Genomic DNA, 17,957 nt, shown 5'->3' with positions numbered 1-17,957 from the left:
AGCCATGGTTTAAGTATAGGGCCCTGCAGGGAGGCTTCAAGCCCTGGGTGGGTGCTGCTTGTCTGTCCCACAGAGCAGGCAGGGCCAGTTTTCCACTGCCCCCAGCAATGTCTTGTAGCTCCCAACCCCTACCCCGATCAATGCACTGGAAAATGGATGGCACAAGGGGTGTGCAGCCTTGCAGGGGCAGGGGTCCTGTGGTAACTGGCCTTTCTGCTCCTGTTCTGTGTCCTCCTGAGCTGGGTGGGCCCCTGGACTCCTGGCAGTACCAGATGAGGTGGGACAGGCACAGTAGGCAGCCTGCTCTGCGGATGCATTAAGCCAGGCTCGGCCCTCCCCTCTTGCTCAGATAACACCAACCAGGCCATCCCCCAGCCAGACCTGGGTGTGCTATCCCCAGGTTAGCAACTGGAGCTTCCCTGAGGGGCTGTGGGGTGAAAGTGGAGCCTGTGACTGCCACACTGGCTTTGGGGGGTACAGGGGCCCTGTGCTCAGAGCTGCTTCTCCAAGGAAGCAGAACCCCGGTGTAGTGTTAGAACACCACACACCAGGCCAAAGGAGGATAAAGAAAAAACAACTGGTGGTGTCTGCAGAGAGCAGCCCCAGCATGAGGGAGGTCAGAGGACAGCTTTATTAACACAAGGAGGGCCAGGGAGGGCTCTGGGTCTTGACATCTGGGACACACAAACAGGGCTGCCAGGACAGGCTGCCAACAGACTATGCAGGGGTTCTATGGCAGGGACAGGGGTCCCTGGGGCCAGGAATCCTTCCAGGTAGGCGCAGGATCAGGCATGCAGGAAGCGATTGAAGGCATTGTAAGCTGACTCCAGGTCAAAGAGCATCTGGCGCACCTGGGCGTTGTCCAGCTCGTCCGAGGCTGACATGCCGCTCAGAGTCTGTAGCCTGTGGCAGTGACGGGTCAGGGCTGTGGGGGGCTCTGGGTCAGGGTGGCGGGGTTGCAGAGCCCCAAGGACACACACTCACCACTGGCTGACTGTCTGGCGGCCCTCAAAGTCCGGGGGCAGGTGGCTCATGCGATGCATGGTCTCCATCAGCTCCCGCAGGTCTGGCTGGATCTGCAGGCATGGGCAGCTGGGACCCTCCACTGGGCCCCACCATGACCCCTCTGGCCCCTCCTCTGCTGTGCTCCCCCTCCACTGTGGCCCCCAGTCCCCTCCTGCGAGCAGATACCTCGTCCATGGCACGGATCTCCAGGCGCAGCTTGTCCATCACAGTGATGAAGAGCTGGGGGGCAGTACATGTCAGGCCCTGCCCACTCTGTCAGGCCTGGGGTCCCTTAGGGCACGGCCTCCAGGTCGGGGTGGGGGAAGCCCCTGTGGCCAGTGGTGGTGGGGAACACACACACCCCTTGGCTCACAGGCTGGGTCTTTTCAGGTCTGAGACACCCAACTCCCGCTGCGCTCACCCTGCCTTCCCTCCTCAGCCTCCACCCATCCTTCCACTGGGCCCCCTGCACCAGCTCCCACTGCCTCTGGGGTAAGGCGTGGGGAGGGCGGTGGGGGCCCCTCTGTGGCACGCCATGTCCCTATGACCCCAGGTTGCTGCAGAGCCCACCGAGACGACATCAGCAATGCAGCGGTTGAGGTTGCCCTTGTCATCCTTGATGGTGATCGGCCGGTCCTCCTTGATCCTCTCCATGGCCAGCGGGCAATCCAGCTGCGGGCAGGGCCTTGACTGTCAGAGGCCCAAATGGGTGGGAGACCCTCACAGCATCCCACACCACTCCTGCACGGCTAGTGCACTCACGCGGAACTTGCGGCAGAACTCATCAATGGAGCTGATTTCAGAGCCCTGAACCTGCCGGAAGGCAGCTTTGTACTGGACCAGGAGCCGGGAGCAGGCCGCTGTGTATCTGTGGAGGGACCAGGCTGCTGCCCTGGGATCTGCCCAGCCATGCCCTCAGGATGCACCTGGTCCCCTACCTCACCACTCCGCCTGTCAGGTGTATGGAGTGCTGTCACGGGCAGGGAGGCCTGGATGACAGGCCCGAGTCTGGGCAGGCTGCTGTGGGCGGGACAGAAGCCCACCCCGCACCCTTCTTTGGCAGCTCACGGTCAGAGGCCTGTGGACAGGCCTGTTAGGACACATCACCTCACTGAACACCATCCCACATTCCCAGCATGAACCTCCTAGGATGGCAGGGAAGGGTGAGGACACGGGACTGTGGGATGGTATTATACCATTGCCAGGACTTGCCTAGCCTGATGGCGGGGGCGGGGGCAGGGGCAGCCAGGGGACACCTGCCTAGCCCGATTATGGGGGTTCACCTACAGGAGATCCCCAGCTTTTCCTCCTACCTGCCACACAGACCCCGACAGGCTGGTGGCATGGCCCAGGGACTCACTCGTTGGGGGTGACACAGTCCTTGATGTATGCCTTCTCCAGAGCCTGCATCGTCTTCACCACGGCAAACAGCTCCGCCATGTTGTCGTATCTGAGGGCACAGCTGCCCATCAGGCTATGGTCAACCCGAGGTAAAGCCCTAAGCAACTGGGCCCCACTAGAGGGTGCACTCTGACCGCCCCTCCCTACCCTACTTTATGATGACTGTTTTCTCAGCCTGACCCCATTGCCCTCCAGACCCTCGGTGAGTGGATGCATGGGGAGGGGTTCTTGGGCTTGGGGACCGGGGCCAAATGGATCCTGGACGCACTTCTCCCGTTCCCGGGCATTCTTGTACAGCTTCACTTCCTGTCAAAGAAAGCAGGGAGTATGTCAGGCCAGCACCGTGGTGGTGGCTAGGGGCCTGGGTCTCACAGGTAGCGTCCCACTCACCTCATATAGCTCCGGTTTGGTCCCTGGGCCTGCAACAGAGCAGAGAGGTGGCAGATCATCCAGAAAGGCACTGAATGCAAATGCCCCCTGCCCTGATCCCCAGACCCACTTCATTCCCCTTCCTCAAGACCACTCCCATGCTCACCCCCACCCCCATCCCCTATTTTTTATGTCCCAAAGGGCTGGATGGAGCTGGAGAATGGGATTAGATGCTTGGCCCTTCTCAGCCTATGGGACACCTGAGTGGAAGTGTGCCCTTGGGGGGGCCACATGCCAGGCCAGGCTCCCCACTCATTCACTGGTTGTTGGCAGCCTCACCTGCCTACCTTGCTCACAACACAAACAAGACCTATTATAAGCCCTAAGGTGCCAGAGAGATGCTTCTAGACTTCACGACCCAGGGACATCCAGGACCACCCCCAAGGTTCCAACTACATTCAGGCTTCACCATCTCTACCTGGCAAGCTGAGCCAGGCCATCTGGATGTCTCTGGGCCTGGCCCTGGGCACCTGCCCGAGACCACATAAGAGCAGCTGAGGACCCCAGATCCCCAACTCTGCCCTGCCAGCCTCTGCAGCAGGAACAGAAGGCTAGTGCCCTTCAGGTCCTGAGGCTGTCTTGGGCCATACTCACCTCCCAGGCCTGGAGTGGCCGGAACTCCGTGAAACATCCTGAAGCTCAGGCAGCAGTGGTAGTGAGACTTGGAAGGAGAGCCACCACCAACCCAATGATTCCTAAGCAGGAACACTCAGCCCACCCTAGAAGCTGTCAGAAAGAAACAAGGCCCAAACTGAGACATAACATAAACGCAAGAGCTGGGCATACCTTGGTGCCAATAATGCAGGGTGAGCAGGTCAGCAGGTGCTTGGGGAATTGAAACAGGCTCAGAATGGGTAGAGTGGAGAAGAGCAAGTAGAGGGCTGGGCGGACCCAACGGAGTCTCAGCAAAGCAGTGTGGAGAGAGAACAAGATGAGGACACCAGAGACCCAGAGAAGGGCAGGCAAGCATCCCTATTGTGGTATGTACGTCATGAGTGGAGAGGGGTATAAGAAGCAAGCAGACAAGTGGACATGATGACTGTGGCAGCAATAAGGGACACAAGAAAATGAGGGAGGAATGCCTTGGATAATCTGGCAAGGAGAGCATCTCCTACTCCACGGCAGGTTCTCAGAGGTGTTGCATAAGGAGGGAGGCAGGGATGAGTGGTGGCTGTGGCTCCACCTGGAGGGGTGTTCTGGGCAGAGAGATCAGCACACATACCCCAAGTTCTTGAAAGAGGAATGAACTTGGGGGAACAGACAAGGTGTGTGAGGGGAGGCCTAGCAAATATGAAGTTGGAGAGGTGAGCCGGGATCAGGAAGCACATATCTGGATTTTGTTTTGTTTTAGGGGAGTGGGAAGCCAACGGCAGGGGGGGCTAGTAAGAAAATTTCCTCGAGGCGATCGATAAGCTGCAGAAAAAGGGTGGAAGTCGAGGCCCTGAGAGCACACATCAAGGGGAAAGAGTGGCCTGTGAGTTAACCGTGCTCCAAAGACAGGTGCAGTAAGAGACTCACTGGCCAGTAGCCTGGAGCCCTGACGGAGGCATGGGGACAGGGGAGCCTCGTGAGTGGTGACTGAGGGGACAACGAGTGAAGGAACTGTGGGTCTTCCAACAGGGGAGGTCAGGCCGTTCGGCAAGGAGAGCAGTATCCCGGGGCTGCACGCGCGCCTCCAAGGAACTCACAGGGCAGAATCTAGAAACTGCGTGGCTGGGCCTGGCAGGTCTCGGGGCCGTTTCGGTCCCAGTCTTGGGCTAGAGCGGCAAGGGGCGCGGACGAGAACGAGAGGCCGTGGGCTACTCTCCCAACCCTGGCGAAGTGCTGGGAGCCACGGGCCCCGCCCCTCCGTAGGACGTCTGGGCTCCGGCATCCGGGGCGGGGGGACACCCTCTGCACCGTCGGCCGCGGACCCGCGAGGGCTGGGACCGAGGATCCGGGGTCACCCTCCCCTCTGCCCTGAACGAGTACCTGGGAGGGATCGAGCGGTCTGGGAGATGGCGGTCGGGCGGAGGGTTCGCGACCATCCGCACTAGCCGCGCCTTCGCCGAGTGCGCCTGCGCGCGCCAGGAGACCCCGCCCCACTTCCGGACAGGCCTCCGCCCTCACTTCCGGGTACGCCTCCCGCGCGTGGACGTAACACTGTCCCCTTCCTTCCCAGCCGCGGGACCCGCGCTTAGCTCCAGGCCCACAGGCTTAGCCGGGTGTCTGCGTTTCCCCGGGAGGGGCGCCCCTCCCCGCAAGCAGCACCACAGATGGAGGCAACAGCGTGCTTTTATTAGGGGCTTCCAAGTGTCCACCGCAGGCGCCCGGCGGGCCCGTTAGAGGCGCCGGAAGAAGAGCCGGGGGCCGCGACCCAGCGTGCACATGCGGGGGCCGGGCTGGCCGGGCAGCGCCTGCCGCAGGGCGCCCGAGTCCTCGGCGGAGAGTCGCCGGCTGCACAGCTGGAGCTCCCGCAGCTGCGCAGCCATCTGTTCCCACAGGCCCAGGCCCAGCGGACCCTGGACCGCGCAACCTGCAGAGAGGGCAGGAGCAGACGTCAGGGAGTCGCCGAACCCGCCAGGCGGGTGTCTGAATGCCTCGCGGCAGGTCCCACGGCCACCACCGAACCCCTGCTTCTTTCTCTTTACAAACGTGGCCCTTGGGAAGAAACACACTTCCTCTGGGATCTGCAGGGCTGGACAAGGCCCAGCAGTGCTTTAGTGCTCTCATGTGGAAGGTGCTGCCTAGGGCCAATGGTCAAGCAGGACTGCAGTTAGCTCAGATAAGCACGGACTTCCGTCTCTGCCTGCGCTGACCATGCCTTGCTTTCAAACACTGACTGCCTGACATTATATGGGTGTCTCAAAATCTGCAAATTGTGGGCCAAGCCTTGATCCTCGGAGAGGAGTGCTCAGGCTCAGGAACCCTGGGGACACAATGAAACTGTGCACCACCAGGACCCCAGTTGTGTGGGGAACCCCCAACCTCCCCTAAGGTGCAGCTCTTCTCCAGTCTGCCTCCTGGGGTGCCTGGCCCTGAGAAAGAGGCTTAACTAGAACCCAGGGGCTCCCAGCTTCTTGTCTCCAGAAGCACAACTGTTGCTTTCCTAACCCATGCTCTAGGCAGACTGTGAGGCAAGAGAACAGCAGGTTCACCAAATGCACATCCCCTGGGCTCAGCCTGGAAATGGATGGGGTCTGTTCCCTGGTGTGGTTAGAGGCTTCAGGTGGGGTTGAAGCAGCCCGAGGGTGGGAAGGCCCCTCCATTATGACCCCGGGTTCTCTCTTCCTGCCTGTAGAAGAGGACCCACCCATGTGGCCTGCTCTGAGGATGAGGCAGAGAGACCTGTTCCCTGGAGGCTGCTCTGCTCCTGCTACTGCATTTTAGGAGTTGGCTCATGCCGCCACCACAGGCCCCACCATGGTGTCCGGCTGGTCGGCAGTTACTATACCCAGGCCCTTACCTGACAGGCCAAGGAAATGGAGCCCTTGGGACCGTTCCTGGAGGACAGAGAGGAGCTCTTTGAGGCTAGCAGAACTGATCTCAGGGTTGGCTGACAGATCCAGCGAGATGAGCGAGGGGCAGAGTGGGAGGCAGCTGAGAATATCAGAAGAAGCAACACAGTCAGCTTCCAGGGAAGGGAAGCAGCTTCCAAGATGAGCAGTGGCAGAACTTGATTCTGGGAGCTGCCAGCCAGGCATACCCCCAGAGCCAGCTGGCATTGCCTGGACCAGGACTGCGTGGCTGGGGCCACGTGCAGTGAAACGAGCGATGGCTCTGGCATGGGCTGTATGCAGGTGACAATGGACATACAGGGTGACCATGCAGGACCCACTGGAGGGTAAGGCTGGTGAGAAAGGACTGCGTGTGGGATGGGAGGGGGCACGTGCTGGGGGTGCAGAGCTGGGGCAGACAGCCTTCTGGGCACTGCCTGGGCCCAGCTTCCCAGGGCTGCTGGGCCTTGAGACAAGACCCCTCCCTTAGGAGAGCAGGTGGCAGAGGCAGTCTTACCTGCTCAGAGCTCTGACAGCCGCATCGCCCAGGTGGTTTCCAGACAGAGTTAGGTGTGACAAGGCACAGCCTTCCTAGATACAAGCAGCAGGCCCCGGGGTGGACGGGTCACTGTGGGGTCAGGGTCAAGGACTCAAAAGCCCCCCTGCTTCCCACTTAAGGGCCTGACTGTCTGGGAGGAGTGCCCCTGCCTCAATACACAGGAGACCCAGAGGATCCTCTCCCAAGGAATGGCAGCCAGGGGCAAGAAGCAGCAGGGAGAGCCATCCCTTCAGTTTGGAGTTCAGGAATAGCTAAAAGGAAACACTTCTTCTAGGAGCAAGTCATGCTCAACACTGCACCACACAAGGTGCTTGGGAGGGCCTGCGAACTCCTCCCAGGTGTGGGATTCCTACAGGCAGGAATCTGTATCCCAGAACTTGCACCAGCACAGAAAGCCCTCATTGCAGCCACTCTCTCCAGGCTCTGCACCCCTGCACCCTTTGGCTCACCTCGCTGAGGCGACCCCCTCCCAGCCTGCCCACAGCTCTGAGATCTGTAGCCTCTGTGAATCCAATGGCCCTTCCCTCCAGCCTTCTCAGGGGCCCCCTTCTCCTCCCCCTGTTCCCAGGTGTCTCCTACCTTAGTCAGGTACCTAACCAGTGGCTCCATGAGCCTCAAGTCATTCTTACTGGCTGCCACAGAGCCAAGCTCCAGATGGAGGAGGGTGTGGGCAGGCAGGCTCTTCAGGGCTTGGGCCAGGGCCAGGGCCCCCAGGGCATTATAGGACAGGGACAGCATCTGCAAATGCTCAGCATCTGTAGAGGGGGCCTCCGTCAGTCCCCCATCAGAGTCCGGGGCACAGACCACCTGTGGCCCTCTATAAGGAAGCTAGAGATCCCTAACTTTTGCGCAGAGGATAACTGAGATTCAGATAGGGAGAGATCCAGGGCCTCTGGCCTGCCTCTTGCTACTGTTTTCCTGCGTTCTCTGCCCATTCCCCAGATGAACAATTCTGGGGTGCCTCAAGTGGTGCAGGTCTATATATGGGTGGGAGTGGGAGGGAGGAGTGCACCACCTGCTGTCCCCCATCCATCCTGCCCTGTGCTCACAGCTCTCTGAGCTCCACTTCCTTGCCCACAGCCTTTGCTAGGCGCCCTCCTGATGAACCCCAGTCCCTAGCCTCTCTGCAGCCAGGGTGGGCTGGGGTGGGATCACTAGGCAAGTAGACACCTGAGAGGTGGGTGAGTTGGGGGTGGGGGTGCAGCTTAGGTCTGGCTGGCTTACCTTGGAGGGCACTGCCCAGGGCCTCCTGGTGGCTCAGGAAGAAGCTTGGGCTGAAGCCACAGGCCTGGAGGCGCAGGGTGCTGAGTGAGGGGCAGGCCCGCAGGACACAGGCCAGAGCCTGACCACAGCTGTCCCCTAGCGGGTTCATGCTTAAGTCCAGCTCCTCTAGGTTCTGTGAGAGATAGGGGCCAGGCACTGAGTATGGGTCCACCAGCAATGGGCCGAGGGTGACTACTCCAAGGCTGCCCCAGCCCTGCCCTGTTGCTGCCCCTTGGCCCCTACCTTCAAGGCAGCCTGGCCTGGGAGGCCTGAAGCCAACTGGTGTAGGCCCTCAGGACCCAGATGATTGGAGGAGAGGTCCAGGAGGGTCAGGCCAGGCATAGTGGCCAGGGTGGCCAGCAGCTCAGCAGCACACACGTCCCCCAGCCGGTTCCCAGCCAGGCGCAGCTCCCGGAGCTCAGTATGCAGCTTCAGGGCCCGCAACAGGGGTGCCAGCTGGGCTGGGCGCAGCGCCAGGCGGCAGGCACTGAACGAAGGGCCCGAGGCCTGGCGCCCCATGGCCTGCAGCACCTGTGGGTGCTCTCCTGTGGGGTCAGGTGGGTCACTGGAGCCTGCCCTTCTGCCTGAGAACCTCCTAGTCCCAGAACCCACTGGAGGCATGGCAGAGCCCACTCTCCACAAGCCCACAGGCCATAACTCTGCTACTAGCCCCAATACCTGCCTGCCTTAGAGACAGGCTTCTTCTAGAAGCTTTCCTGGCAGGTAAGTCTATGCCAATCTCCCTCCTGGTCCTGGTCCTAGTCCTGGATTCAACCCTGTGTTCTGTGGCTTTCCTCTACCTGCCTCCAGAGCCTGTAAGCTCAGGACTGTGTTTGCCCACCCCCAGTGGATGGTGCTAGTAGGGTCCCAGCACCCACCAGGCAGTGGGGGGAGGCCTCCCAGCCCCGGGAGATCCATCTGATTGCAGCCAGACCTGGTGAGAGGGACTCCTGAGGGCTTCTGAGTGTCCCCTACCTGGAAACCTGGCCCACCCACTTGCCCAGCCCTTGGGCTCTCACCTTGCCCAAGGCTCTGGCAGGCCCTCCGGTAGCGGTCAGTCAGTGGGGGGAGGTCCCAAGAAGCCACTTCGGCCAACACCTCCTCGTTGCTCTGTAGCACGTCAGAGACGGGGTCCTGTGGGGCCAGCAGGGCGCCCTCCTTGCGCAGCGTGAGCCGTGGCAGCAGCCCGCAGGTCTGGCAGAAGCGCTGGGCGGCCTGCTGGGCCAGCCAGGCCACAGAGTGGGCCTCACCGCTGGGGACAGGCGGCAGGCTGAGCCGCACCCTAGGCCAGAGCCCCAGTAACACCGAGGCCCATGGCTCCCTCTTTGGTGGCCCGCCCAGTAGGGAAGATCCAATATCAGAAGTGCAGCTGCAGGATGGGTGGGGACAGGGTGGGGACAGGCTGGGGCCTTACCTGTGTGGGACAGGGATGAGGAAGAGGCTGTCTTGCACACGGACTCGGACCCGGAGCGGAGGGGCTGGGGCTGGGCCCTGGCAAGCAGGGCAGGGTCAGGGCTGAGTCAGAGGAGGCCCCCCTGCCTGGCATCCCAAGCCTCTGAGCCAGGGAACTGGCCCTGCTCAGGGTTTGTATACTCACTGCAGGCTGGCTGGTCGCGGGGTTCTCCCCACCGGCCCCTGAGGCCTTGGGGGCATTGGGGTTTTCTGGGGGCTCAGCAGCTGTGCTCCCATCCGCTCTGACCTGCTTGCTCCAACCCTGGAGGCGGGTCAGTCGGCTCTGCCGGGTACGGGCCTGGGGCCCCACAGGGTTCTCACGACCACTGGACCCCAAGGCTCTGTGCCTTATGCTGTCCCCACTGCTCTGGGGGCGGTCCGGGCGGCTGCCCTTGTGGCGGCCGCGGGTTGGGGGCATATCATCCTCCAGCCAGTCCTCGGCCAGGTACTCGTCTTCAGGGATGAGGGCTGCCCGACTGGTGGGAGCCGTGCCTCGGTCCCGAGGCTGGCTGGACCCTAGGCACTGGCCCTGGGCACTGCCTCGGATGGCTGCTTCTCTGTCCCCAGCTGGGCCAGGTGTCGGGGCCTCAGCCTGCTGTGCTGGTACAGAGAGCCGTGGCCTCTTCTGGACAGGCGCCTGAGGGCTCGTGCTGTCCTCATCTGAGCTGCTACTGCTGGTGGAAATGTGCCTGCCCCTTGGAAGCCTGGCCACCGCCTGCTCCGGGGAGGCCCTGGCCCAGACGTGAGAGGCCTCCAGGGGCCTGGGGGTGCGAGAGTAAGGTTCTGGGCCAGGGCTCGAGGGAGGAGAGGTCTCAGGGTCAAACAGGTGGTTACTTGGGAGGGTGCCAGGAGCCTGGGGACAAGGGAGAGCTGTAGGGGAGGAAAGAATCTGCTGTGAGATGACTCCCTGGCACCACCCTGCCACTTGCACTGAAACACCCTTGGGACCAGGGGGCTGAAGGGACAGGAGAGTCCGAGGCTAAGGGATGGGTACCCCTGCTGCCCTGGCTGGCAGAGGCTGTCCGCAGCAGCTCCTCCATGGCTCTAGCCTTCTCACGTGTTTCCTCATCCAGATCCTCATCGTAAAGCCTCACCCACTGCTGCAGCGTCTCCAGGGGGCTGTAGCCCTACATGGCACAGACCTGAGCAGAAAAGCCAGAGCAGCACCCCACTGCCCAGCCCCTGCCCCTCGCCACTGCGTGCCTCAGCTCACCTTGCTGGTCTGGAGTGTGACTGATGCCCCCCGTGTGATGAGCAGCTCAGCCACTTCAAAGTGGCCACAGGTGAGGGCATCATGCAGGGGGGTGAGCCCCTCACAGCCCGGGCCACCCGCATCATCCACCGTGGCCCCATGGTCCAGTAGGCAGCGGACGATCTCTGGTCAGAGGGACGTGAGCCATGAGTGCCCCAGGCGCTACTACCTCAGCCCCATGGGGGTCTCTCATCCCACTCACCCAGATGCCCGTGGTTGCAGGCCTCGTGCAGGGGTGTCCAGCCGCAGTAGTCCCGAGGGTTCAGAGGGTGGCCCTGTGACCGAGTATAGCAAAGGCTGGGGACAGTGGTGTAGCCTGCCCCTGGGGCCCCCACAGGTCCCCATTTGAGCATAGTCCATGCTGTATCCCCCATACAAGGCTGAGGGTCCTGGGTGACAGCCCGCCAGCAGCCTCCTGCCACCTCCCATTGGGGAATTGGAGCCTGCTGCTCCATGAGGTCCTGAGAGCAGGTGGGAGTCAATGGGCTGGGGCGCAGGGGGCCATGATGCCGTGTGGGCTGCAGAGCAGCGCCATCCCTGAGCCGTGTGCAGGCGCTCAGCACAGGTCCTGCCAGCACTGCAGCTTTCCAAGGGAGGCCTGGGGTAGAAGCCCACCTGCCTCACGAGGTCCTGGACGCGGCGCAACTGGCCCTCGATGCAGGCACGATGCAGTAGCGTCTCCCCCATGTCATTACGCCGGTTCCACTGGGGGCACAGCACCCGATGGGCAGGTGAGGGGCAGTGAAGGGAGAGGGCAAGGGGGCACACACGTGGGAGGCACAGGGCCCTCACCTTGTCCACCCTTCGCCGGCCCAGATGGCTCCGCAGCCCTTGGTTCTCCTCCTCCAGCAGTCGGGCCGGGTCTTCAGCCTCGTCCTCTGAAGCGGAGCCAGGACGCCCCAGGCGAGATCAGGATGTACATCAGAACCCCCCCCAACCCCCCCAACCCCTGACCACCAAGGATGGAGCGGCTGTGGGAAGGCAGAGGGCTGGGCCCCACTTGGCACCTGCAAAACTAGCCAGGCTTCCTCAAATGCGGTACAGCGCTTATCCTGGGGGCCTGTCTATGCTGAGGTCCTGCCCTTTCTATACCTAGAGTCCCGTACTCATCCTAGGGTCCTGAAGACCTCACTCAGAGGTTCTGGACAGGCCTCAAGTTCAAAACTGAACCAGGGTCTTTCCCTGAGCCCGCAGCTCCCTCCAACCCACTCACAGAGAGCTTCCCCAGTTACCCACTGCCTCAGCCAGCACCCAATTTTCCTTCATCCTCCGCCTGGCCTCCAAGCCTGTAAACCGTGACTCCTCGCCACCAGCGCTTCTCTGCAGAGCCTCCCTTGCACCTCCCACTGCAGTCCTGGCTCACCCACCCACGACTGCCCTTGCCCCCCTACCCACCTGCTCCCTGCCCCCCTACACATTCACTCTGGCCTCCCAGAGAATTACCCAGAGACTCTTGAGTGTTTTCAAGAATGTGCCAAACTTTATCAAGCAGCATTTATGGCCTTATGGGTGGGCCCTTGCCTGGCCTCCTCCATCTACCCCCCGTGGTGGGCCCACACAGCCTCTGATGGTCCCAGTGCTACCCCTTCTCTCCTCTTCTTCCTCCTGGGAAGCCCTAGGGACCCACAGGCAGGGCACTGTGCACCCCTCGGCCTTCTGTTGCTGGCTGTGAACACACTCCAGGCCTCACCGCTCTCTGAGAGCTCCACCTCGCTGTCCTCCAGGCCCTCGCTGCCCTCCAGGCCCTCGCTGTCTTCCAGGCCCTCGCTGTTCTCCCCGTCCTCCTCCACACTCAGCCCCTTCAAGTTGGCCTCAGTACTAGGGGCCTCCAGCGGCTGCAGCCTCAGCTGCACAGCGTGGAGATGCTGCAAGACGCGCTTCTGAGGGGAGGGGAGCAGAGGTTCAGGTCAGGGAGAGCAGGGAGTAGGGCTGCCCCAAGGGTACCATCTGGGCCAAGCCATGAACAAGGGGGACAAACAGGTTGTGAGGGCAACTGGGTGTGGAGGGGCTCCCGCACCTGTAGCTGGGGCCGCTGGGCCTGCTGGGCGCAACTGAGTGCCTGCTGGAAGCAGGGCAGCAGGATCTGGTAGGCATCCCCAGCCTCCTCCCGGGACAGCGCTATGTTGAGCCAGGTCTTCGCCTCCTGGAGCAGGAGGAGGGATGGACCTGGGGCCATGTTGCTTCCTACATCCAGCCGGCCAGCTGGCCAGCCCCAGCCCCGCCACTGCCCCCAGGAGGTGCCAAGGCCCATCCTGGTACCAAGTCCTGTCAGGCCTCGGTGGGAGCACAGACCTCGCTCACCTCCAGGGGGTTGCCGTTACGCAGCCGCAGCTCCTGCTCATAGTGACACACAGCCTGGCGGTGGTCCTTCATGTCCCCCAAGGTGGTGGCCAGGGACACATGGATGACAGCCAGCTCGGGCCCTGGCCTGTCCAGCAGCTCCGCAAAATGCAGCTGGATAGCAGTACCAGGAAGGTTGGGTTTCCAGCCTGGTGGGCTGGCTTCTCCCCCAGAGCACCCCACCCCACCAGGTGTGCACCTGCTTCCGGTAGGCCTTGACAGCCTTGGGGAAGTCGCCTGCCTTGGAGAACAGGTCCCCCAGCTCTTCACAGATGCCCATGGCGTCATGAGGGTCCCCACCCTCAGCCTCCTCCAGCTGCTGCTGCAGTTGCACTACCTTCAGCACTAAGGGGAGAGTTCCGTGAGAGAGGCTCACAGCGCGGGACCGGCCCCACCTGGCTACCATACGGCTGCGCATGCCATTGGGAAGGGACAGTAAAAGAGCCCACCTCACAGGGTTGTTCTTCTGCTGTAAGGACTGGAGGAATTAATAAACTTAACTGAGGAAGCACCTGGCTCATACAAGGGTTACCACTGTCCAGGATGGCAGGGTGTCACCAGGGCTAGCACCCTGGATTACTGCAGGCCCATGGCCCCAACCCACGGAGCGTGGGGAGGCAGGGTTATCTCCAGCTGGTCAGTTCAGGCCCACAGAAGGGCATCCAGCCAGTCTCCTCCCACTACAGGGTGACACATACTGCCGCAGGCTCAGGAAAAGAGGGTTTCTTCCCAACCGGAAGTGGGGGAGACAGCAGGAGCCAGCCCTTCATGCTGGAAGGGACCACAGTATTGAAGGTACCACCTCACCAGGGTGACATGACTGGGGTCCTGTGCTGAGGGAGGGTCTCTACGGCCAGGGCTCACCATGCTTGAGGCTCCTGCAAACCACTTCTCGCTGTGAAGGCTTCTGGGAGCCCAGCCTATAGGCCTTCTTCAGGGCTCGTTTGGCAGCCAGAAAATCCCCTAAGTCTTGGAGGACCTGGGTCACAAGGGAAGGCTTGTCTCACATCCTCCAAGATCGGCTCCACCCAGAAGCTCCCGGAGGTGGACCCGGCCTGCATACCTGTGCAATGGCCACACAGCACTCACTCTCCAGGAATCTCCTCCTCATGGTACGGGCGCACTCCCGGGCCCCCTCCAGGCAGCGCAGGGCCTTGGAGGGCTGGCCCCCGCGCCAGTGGATGGTGCCCAGGTTGTAGCGGGCTCGGAACAGGTCCTCATAGAGGTGGTTCTGCCTGTGGACGGGGTGGCAGAGGCTTTTAGGGCATGCAAGACATCTGAGGTTACGCTCCTGAAGCGTTTAAGATAGCTGCCGATGTGCAGCGAACATTCAGTAAATTGTAGCTGTGGGTGGCACGTGGGACTCCAGCCCCACCCCCGAGCAAGGAGCACATAGCAGCTGGGCCCCCTTGAACAGGCAGTCAGTGGGCAGGGAGGTGAGGTCCAACCAGCCTGCCTTGTCCTGAGCCCCCTCAGGCTGCTTCTCCCTGGCTCAGGGAATGGAGAATTCTGTTTCCTCTGGGGACCCAGCCTTTGGTCTTACTCAGAGAGAAAAATGCTCTTCTTAAAGAAGTCGCTGCACAGGGCTGACTGCTGTAGGCTCTCAAAGGTGAGGCCCAGGTTGAGGTAGAGGCGAGTCCGCATTTCACTCAGCTCCCGCTGGGCCATGGTGCCTGGAAGATGCCCCCTCTTGGGATTTCCCACTTGGCCCTCAGCCCCACCCCACCACTCACTATGGGTGCCCGGAGCCCCAGTGGGGTCAGAGGGGAAGGAAGTTGTTCAGCCAACGACCACTTGGTGCCAGGTCACAAGTGCACAATCTAGTGCCTTCCCTCACCGGAGGGGCTTCGAATGATGGGCCCAATCCTTACAAAGGGAGGGCCTAGGGCACCCACCCTCCAGCTTCTCATCCACGATAGCCAAGCTCTTCTCGAAGGCAGCTTGTGCCTGCAGCAAGGCATCCCGTGACTGGCCATGGTCGTAGATGTCCAGATGGGTGCGGCCGATGGTGGCCCAAGCCCTCTGCAGCTCAATGTAGTTGGAGAGGGAACGGGCCAGCTCCAGATAGCGGTGCTGGTGCTGGGGCATGGGGGGAGAGCAACACACATCCAGGGAATCCGACCCATCCACAGGAGAGCCCCTCCTCTCCAAAATCACCATGTAGCAGACCAGGGTCTACCCTTCCTACCACCCCTCAGCAAGGACCATCGGAGGTGACACTGCCAACCCACCAGGCAGCTAACGTGGTCACGGGGCAGGAAGACAGCATTAGCTGTCCAGGTGCCAGGAGCCAGTGGGATGCTGCTGCCCTGCCCCCAGCAGCCAGGCCAGGGAGGGTCCTGTGGTCAGTGGGTCCTGATCCCACCCGGCCCAGGAACCCAGCTCAAGAAGTAATTCAGTGATAGCTTCAGGGGCCAGGGAACCCAATCCAGTCAGGGCACCAGGAGAGTTGGGTGTCCTAGGACCAGGCTGCCCTTCCCTAGTACAGGGTTCCCTCAAGGTCTAAGCAAATCTTAGACCTTGAACTGGGCCGGGGCCTTGCGGATGGGCCCAGTAGTGTGGATGTTGCCGCGCCCCACATCCCGACCCCTCCACCTTCAGAGCGGCGGAGTAGTCCTCCATCTCCGCCAGTCGCTCCCCGATCTTGCGGTGGGCCACAGCGCAGCCCAGGGGGTCGTCGGCGCTCTCCAGGAGCTGCAGCTCCTGCTGGTGCTCCTCCAGGGCCTCTGCATAGCGGCCTGCGCGCGCGCAGGGGCACAGAGCGGCCCTCAGGCTACGGCGTGGGGACCAGCTAGAGGTGCAGGGGACGCGGGGCCGCCAGCCTGCCCTGGAGAAGCGGCCCCTTCTCTTGCCCGGCCCGGGGCTCCACCCTCCCTGGACAGGGCCCGAGGCGGGCGCCGCTCACCGTGGCTGGCAAGGAGCTCGCCCAGCTGGTGGCACAGATCAGCCTCCTCCCGCAGCTGCCTGCTCCTCTGGGCCTTGACCTTGGCCTTGCTCAGATCTGCAGAAGGTGGAGGGGTGCGGAAAGCGAGATCTTGTCGGTGGGCGCCAGGCCGGGGACGCCCGCGGGAGTGGGGCGCGGGAATCCGAGTCCGTTCCCGCGCGCTCTGGCTGGAACCCGCAGCCCCGCGATCCCGACACTCCAGGTACCCGAGGAACTCACGGCGTAGCTCGCGCTCGAAGTTCATGCTGCAGCCGGGCCGCCGCCACAGCCGCTGGTGTCGGACTTCCCGCGCGTGCGTCCGCGGCTCCTCCCACAGTCCCCGCGGCCCCGCCCCGCCTCCCGCCTCCGTCCGCGCGCAGGCCCAGTTCCACCCCTCAGTCCTCCGCGGCCCCGCCTTTCAGACCCCGCGGCTCCGCTTCTGCTCCGCGCGCAGGTCCAGTCCCGCCCCTTGGCTCCGCGGCCCCGCCCTCTCCGCCCGCGCAATCAGCGTCCCCAGGCACCCTAGGTGAAGGCGGGCCAGGCGGTTGCAGAGCACCCTGGGAAGTGCCGACCTACGTTCCCCGTATCATGCCGGGGTTTGTAGTTTCGCTGGCAGGGCCCGGAAGCACTGCCAATGGCTACCCTCGAGTGGCGTTCGCTTTCTCCAACTGTAAAGACCGTCACCGAAGCTGACCCCTCGGCAGGGTCCCATGGGCAGCGGGGCGCGAGGAGTGCCTGGGGCCGTCCCCATTCCGCCTCGTGGGCGGCGGGAACGCAGCTTTTGAAATCGGGCTCCAGGTAGACCCTTAGGCGGCCCAGGCCAGGGGTAGCCAGTGGGGCCCGGAGCGCAGCCCTTTGACTCAAGCCCCTGGGCTGCCCCCGGATTGGGGGCTCTCAGCCCAGTCATCCCCGGAGTCCCTGTTACCCTTTTAGAATAGATAGCCTATTGCTGCCCCTTTCTACTGAATTGAACACAAAACCCACCTACCCATACAATTTTTAATATCCCAATATGAGGGCGTGCGAGGGTAGTTTAGTGGTAGAATTCTCATCTATCATGTGGGAGACCCGGTTGGATTCCTGGCCCATGCACTTCCCCAAAAAACAGACAAACAAAAATTCAACAAATGATGCTGGAATATAGGGATATGCATGGAATAAGAATGAAATGTGACCCCTGCCACACAGCATACAAAAAACCAAATCCGAATATGAAGGAAAACAAAAGTGATTTATGATAAAATAGACTTGTATGTTTGACTATGTGACCTTAAAAAGGCATCAGGGGATAGCTCTTTCACAGAATCAGGCCACATACCCAAGTGCAGAGGGTCATGTCTGGGTCTCAAGGCCTGCTGCTGTTGGGTGCACAGGGATGCTTTCCTAAATGAACAAAGACTCTTTCCTCAGTATGCACACCAGCCACATTAATGGCAAATCCAGTGTGTCTGTGCTGAAAACTGCAAACCTGCTTCCTTTAGCGGTGAAGGGGGTTAGGTACTGGGTGAGAGAAATAGAACCGGACCTCTTACCTGCCTGAGGTCTACCAGGATGTCTGGAAACTTGGGACTTGGGATACCCAGGCTTGGAAGCCCACATGGTGATGCTGCTTCTGTGGCCATCCCCTTACCCTGGACTGCATACCTTACCCGGCCCTGGGCTGCCATGCTGCATCAGGGGTCCCTGTCACCCGGGTCGCATTGGGGGTCCAGGGCCCTGAAGGCAGAAAGCACAGGGTTCTGACTGAGGACGCCTGGAAGGAGCGGGGGATAGATGTGTTTAGTTTCTTTCATAACCAAAACAGGCCCAGTGGGGTAAAACCGTTAGCCACTTGATGGACAGTACAGCCTCTCGGGG

General features: G+C 61.7%; 2 protein-coding genes across 3 annotated transcripts; both read right to left on the bottom strand.

Annotated features, from left to right (window-relative positions):
* Positions 1–583: 583 nt before the first annotated feature.
* On the bottom strand, positions 584–4,929 carry VPS28 (VPS28 subunit of ESCRT-I). Its single transcript, XM_077166492.1, has 10 exons — positions 4,807–4,929; positions 3,430–3,561; positions 2,797–2,825; positions 2,675–2,712; positions 2,366–2,455; positions 1,768–1,873; positions 1,576–1,677; positions 1,192–1,245; positions 985–1,076; positions 584–903 (listed from the first exon to the last, which is right to left on the bottom strand). The coding sequence occupies exons 2-10, from the start codon at positions 3,464–3,466 to the stop codon at positions 786–788; spliced, it is 666 nt and encodes a 221-aa protein (XP_077022607.1). The 5' UTR covers positions 3,467–3,561; positions 4,807–4,929; the 3' UTR covers positions 584–785.
* TONSL (tonsoku like, DNA repair protein) lies at positions 4,921–16,426 on the bottom strand. 2 transcript variants are annotated; one of them, XM_077166483.1, is made up of 25 exons: positions 16,341–16,426; positions 16,083–16,178; positions 15,773–15,915; positions 15,073–15,256; positions 14,721–14,850; positions 14,241–14,412; positions 14,042–14,156; positions 13,377–13,522; positions 13,130–13,291; positions 12,855–12,980; positions 12,528–12,717; positions 11,630–11,715; positions 11,453–11,542; positions 11,040–11,112; positions 10,799–10,962; positions 10,580–10,712; positions 9,731–10,455; positions 9,548–9,624; positions 9,153–9,385; positions 8,377–8,678; positions 8,095–8,266; positions 7,450–7,625; positions 6,829–6,902; positions 6,281–6,414; positions 4,921–5,350 (listed from the first exon to the last, which is right to left on the bottom strand). In XM_077166483.1, exons 1-25 carry the CDS (start codon positions 16,363–16,365, stop codon positions 5,157–5,159), a joined length of 4,122 nt encoding a protein of 1,373 aa, XP_077022598.1. In that variant the 5' UTR covers positions 16,366–16,426; the 3' UTR covers positions 4,921–5,156. The 2 variants fall into 2 exon arrangements, with proteins under 2 accessions (XP_077022598.1, XP_077022599.1); XM_077166484.1 differs by having other exon boundaries at positions 13,139–13,291.
* Between the last annotated feature and the right edge of the window lie 1,531 nt (positions 16,427–17,957).

Source organism: Tamandua tetradactyla, chromosome 6 (genome assembly GCF_023851605.1).
Source record: "Tamandua tetradactyla isolate mTamTet1 chromosome 6, mTamTet1.pri, whole genome shotgun sequence".
Lineage (NCBI taxonomy): Eukaryota > Metazoa > Chordata > Mammalia > Pilosa > Myrmecophagidae > Tamandua > Tamandua tetradactyla.
This window is presented reverse-complemented; position numbering and strand designations above follow the sequence as displayed.

Coding starts and splice junctions, on each gene's coding strand:
- VPS28 (XM_077166492.1), bottom strand. CDS start 3,466: ATGTTTCACGGAGTTCCGGCCACTCCAGGCCTGGGAG. Junction 1,246..1,575: donor GCATTGCTGATGTCGTCTCG/GTGGGCTCTGCA, acceptor ACTGCCCCCCAG/CTCTTCATCACTGTGATGGA. Junction 1,077..1,191: donor AGATCCGTGCCATGGACGAG/GTATCTGCTCGC, acceptor CCATGCCTGCAG/ATCCAGCCAGACCTGCGGGA.
- TONSL (XM_077166483.1), bottom strand. CDS start 16,365: ATGAACTTCGAGCGCGAGCTACGCC. Junction 13,292..13,376: donor TCAAGGCCTACCGGAAGCAG/GTGCACACCTGG, acceptor ACTGCTATCCAG/CTGCATTTTGCGGAGCTGCT. Junction 10,456..10,579: donor TGCCAGCCAGGGCAGCAGGG/GTACCCATCCCT, acceptor CCTCCCCTACAG/CTCTCCCTTGTCCCCAGGCT.